The 4,902-nt window shown below is 47.6% G+C and overlaps 1 protein-coding gene across 1 annotated transcript; it reads left to right on the top strand.

Annotated features, from left to right (window-relative positions):
* The first annotated feature begins 2,862 nt into the window (after positions 1 to 2,862).
* Positions 2,863 to 3,744, top strand: LOC124647783 (probable methyltransferase At1g27930). Its single transcript, XM_047187660.1, has one exon. The coding sequence runs from the start codon at positions 2,863 to 2,865 to the stop codon at positions 3,742 to 3,744; it is 882 nt and encodes a 293-aa protein (XP_047043616.1).
* Positions 3,745 to 4,902: the final 1,158 nt, after the last annotated feature.

Raw genomic sequence — 4,902 nt, 5'->3', positions numbered from 1 at the left:
CAAAATAAAAATTATAGAAATAAAACAATGGGTTGTCTCCCATAAGCGCTTTTCTTTAACGCCTTTCAGCTAGTCACAGTAGTTTGACAAGATGCTCACATAAGAAATATGAATTGAAGTAAAAGAGAGTATCAAGGAGAAAATATGAAACACATTTAAGTCTAACCCACTTCCTATGCATAGGAATCTTGTACACAAATAAATTCACAAAGAACAAAGTGACAAGCATAAGAAGATATAACAAGAGTAACTTCAAAACTTTCAGCATATAGAGAGGTGTTTTAGTATCATGAAAACTTCTACAAACATATTTTCCTCTCTCATAATAGCTTTCAGTAGCATCATGAATAAAATCAACAATATAACTATCACATAAAACATTCTTATCATGAGCCACATGCATAAAATAATTATTACTCCCCACATAAGTATAGGCATTCTTATTAATTATAGTGGGAGAAAATTCAACAAAATAGCTATCATTATTATTCTCATCACCATAATCATCAAATATAGGAGGCATATTGTAATCATAATTAATTTTCTCCTCAATAGTAGGTGGACTGAAAATAATCATCATTGTAATCATTATTGAAGGCATAGTATCATCATAGCAAATTTTCTCTTCTAAAGCTGGGGAACTAAAAAGATCATTTTCATAAAAACTAGCTTAGATTTTTCCATAGCATTAGCAATAATGGTGTTCAAAGCATTCATACTAATAACATTGCTATTAGCATACAAATAAAGTTTTATAGGTTTTTTAATTTTGTCTTCAAACACCTCATGTCCTAACTCAAGATAAATACTATAAAGCTCTCGAATTTTGTTGTTGTTTTCCATTAAGCCTAACTAGTGAAAATAAAAACAAGAAACAAAAAGATATAATTGCAGAATCTAAAGGAAATAACTTCGAGCACTCACCAGCAACTAAAAAACTTAGTAGCCAGAGGATGTGAGTGCCTTTTACCTTACCTCCCCGGCAACGGCGCCAGAAAATAGCTTGATGTATACGCACGCTTCTATTCTTGTAGACAGTGTTGGGCCTCCAAGTGCAGAGGTTTGTAGAACATCAACAAGTTTCCCTTAAGTGGATCATCCAAGGCTTATCAAACTCAGGGAGGTAGAGGTCAAAGGTATCCCTCTCAAGCAACTCTGCAATTAAGATACACGAAGTCTCTTGTGTCCCCAACACACCCAATACACTTGTCAGATGTATAGGTGCACTCGTTCGGTGAAGAGATAGTAAAATGCAAATGATATGGATGGATATGAGTGGTAATAACAATCTGAAATAAATATGGCAACAAGTAAACATGTAGTAAAACAGTAAATAAATGGTGATTCGATGTTTGGAAACAAGGCCTAGGGATCATACTTTCACTAGTGGTCACTCTCAACAATGATATCATAAATGAATATAAATATAAGCACTTCACTATGCTACTCTGAAAGACTCTCCGGCTGGATAACGAACACTAATCCACTGCGTAGGTCTGCAAAAGCAAACCTTAAAAATGTATTCCCAAGTACTAATGAACATCCCGCGCTGCACTTTGAGCATTCATAGGCGGTACTAACACACCACAATTTCATAGAGATATCCAACTAAAATCATAATTCAGTGAACATGATTCTGTTAAATATAGCCTAAGAGACCCACACGGCGCACACACTCCACCTTTACACACGTGGGAGAAGGAGTCTCCGGAGATCACATAGGTAAAATCCACTTGAATAGCATAATGATATCTAGATTACAAAGCTCATGGTCACATAAAGATCACACCCTGGGAGAGAGAGAGACAGACCACATAGCTACCGGTAGAGCCCTCAGCTCCGAGGGAGAACTACTCACTCCTCATCGTGGGAGTCAGCAACGGCGATGGAGATGGCGGTGGAGTCGATGGAGATGGCTCCGGGGGTAATTCCCGTCCCGGTAGGGTGTCGGAACAGAGACTTCTGTCCCCCGAATCTTGTCTGCGAAGACGGTGGAGCTACGGAACTTTTCGTGGGCGGATGCTGGTATATTTAGGTTTTTTTGCATCGGGATCTTTATATAGGCAGAAGGGCGAGGTTGGTGGAGCCTGGTGGCCCTAGACCACCCCTAGGCGCGGGCCAGGGCTAGGCCGCGCCTAGGGTAGGTCTGGCCAGCCTGTGGCCCTCCTCCGTCTCTGCTCTGGACTCCGTCTTCGCTCGGAGAAAAATAGGAACTTTGGCTTTTTTTTCGTCTAATTCCGATAATATTTCTTGTACAATTTTTCTGAAATACAAAAACAACAGAGAACATGAAACTGACATTTTGTCAATAAGTTAGTTCCAAAAAATACATAAAAGTGTCACTAAGTGTAAACAAAATATATAGCAATTGGTGTAAAATTAACATGGAGCATCATAAATTATAGATACGTTTGCAACATATTAACTACACATTAGAGTTGTATTCACGTGAAAACTACGTGCACTCTAGATGGAGGGAGTACAGCGAATCTAGTGTTATAAATGTTGCTACGGTTTCCTATAAAATTAATTAAATTTAGATAAGTTTTACTTATTAGGACAAATATAGAAATACACTTAATTATTAAAAATGTGGTCCGGCCGTGGCAGGAGCTGCACGTCTCTTGAGTACTATATTTTTGCAGTTCTCCTTGGTCCTGGGCTCCTGGCAAATCTCAGGGCGTGGTCTTGGGAGGCTGAAAGGATGTGCTTGGATTGTGCAAGGAAGCCTAAATAAAGCGCGACCTATCACCACCTCCCAAGTCCCAACGCACGCGCACTGCGCGCGCTCGAACACATTCCCAATAAACCAAGGTCCGGCCATTTCCCGCGCCGGCGACCCGAGTACCCGACACAACCGCAATGAAGCCCCCAAGCCGCCTCGTCGTCGCCTCCGTAGCCGGGCTGCTCGTCGCCGCGTCGCTGCTGGTCACCAACCTCTTCACCTCGCCGTTGCCGTTCCTCCCGTGCCTGCCCGTTGTCACAGCCCCATCGGGCGCCGGGTACGAGCCTTCCGGCCTCGCGGCGCTCGCCGACGCCGCCGTGTACTATGCCACCACGCCGAACGTGCCGCAGCAGACGCGCGACGAGATCTCGCTCTCCCTCGCCGTGCTCCGCCGCCGCGCGCCGATGCGGCTGCTGGTGTTCGGCCTCGGCTACGACTCGCCGCTCTGGCACGCGCTCAACCCCGGCGGCGTCACCGTCTTCCTGGAGGAGGACCCGGAGTGGTACCGCGTCGTCCGCACGGAGTCGCCGTTCCTGCGCGCCCACCTGGTCCAGTACCGCACGCAGCTCGACCACGCCGACATCCTCCTCCAGTCCTACAAGCGGTTTCCATCCTGCGTCCCCGGCGCCGGTGCCGAGGGCGCGGAGCCTCCCATGTTTGTCCGCGGCAACGACGCGTGCCCGCTGGCGCTGCACAACCTGCCGCCGGAGGTGTACGAGAACGAGTGGGACATGCTCATGGTGGACGCGCCCAAGGGATACTTCCCGTCGGCGCCGGGGAGGATGGCGGCGATATGGACGGCGGCAGCCATGGCGCGTTCTAGGCGTGGCGAGGGGAACACCGACGTGTTCCTGCACGACGTCGACCGCAGGGTGGAGAATATGTACGCCGAGGAGTTCCTCTGCGCTAGGTTCCGGGTGGGAGGGACCGGCAGGCTCTGGCATTTCAGTATCCCGCCGGTGTCACGACGGGGGAATACCACGGCGGCGGCCGGCGGGGGCGAGAGGCCGTTTTGCTGACGGTGCAAGCCTCCCTAGGGGTACTTCAGAGAATGCTTAGTCAGGGCGTATAAGGAAAATTGTATGCTGCATGCGTAGTTCGAATTCAGGTAAGCATTCTTCTTCTAATCTGAAGAATTGATTAACACATTGCCATCTCACTAAACTACACATCTTTGCAAATGTACCTTTTAACGCATTTGTGTATTCTGCTATGTTATAGGTGAACATTGTTATTCCAAGAGTCTTCCTCGCGGCCTTTCTATTAGCCACGATGTTAGCGCGTCTAGAAAATTTTGGTAGGGTAGGGCAATCAAGATCTTGTGATGTATATGATCTGTGTTTCTTAGATTTTTTTTCTCTTCATTTTGCACTGATGTATACCCCCTGTGTTGAGGTTGATTGAAAGAGCACGACTGCACAAAGAGGGGAAACAAAACCAGAGAGAATTGATCAGAGAGAATTGATCATGCACGGGGGCACAAACCATAGTTTGGCCAACCATGCATAGCGAGTCTATCGATCGTCCATAGCCTATTTTGGATGGCGAGCCACGTGAAAAGAACTTGACTTTTGGGGAAGCCCAAATCTTCGAAACCATGTGGTTCATGGTGTTGAGATACATATCTGTGTATATTTGGATATGTATCCTCTGTAGTTATGTATAGCGATACATATCTTTCTATTTATTATTGGGCCCGCCTCCTTCCTTGTAAAGTTGAGGACGTGGCCTATATATGTACCGCCATATGCATCCGATCAATATATCGAACATTGCATCTCTCTCTACGTGGTATCAGACACCTCCTAGATCCTACCTTAGCCGCGCGCCGCCTCTCTCCCCCCGTGCGCCCCTCCACCCCTAAACCCTAGCCACGCGCCGCCTCTCTCCCTACGTGCGCCGCCCCCCCCACCCCTACCCTAGCAGCGTTGCCTCTCCTCCCTCTCCAGCCGCGCGCCGTCTCCTCTTCCCCACCATGTCCACCCCTTGCTCCAACCCCTTCGCCGACTCCTCCATCCCCGACCCCGGCCAGCTCCGTGCCGTCGCCATCACCGACCATGTCCCCGTCAAGCTGTCCACCACCGCCGCCAACTACCTCGCCTGGAAGACGTACTTCTACCTCCTCTTCCGCGAGGACAACCTGCGCGACCACATCGACGGCACCGCCGACCTCCTCG

Source organism: Lolium rigidum, chromosome 4 (assembly GCF_022539505.1).
Source record: "Lolium rigidum isolate FL_2022 chromosome 4, APGP_CSIRO_Lrig_0.1, whole genome shotgun sequence".
Lineage (NCBI taxonomy): Eukaryota > Viridiplantae > Streptophyta > Magnoliopsida > Poales > Poaceae > Lolium > Lolium rigidum.
The sequence above is the reverse complement of the archived record's forward strand: the minus strand, read 5'-3'. Positions and strand labels throughout refer to the sequence as shown.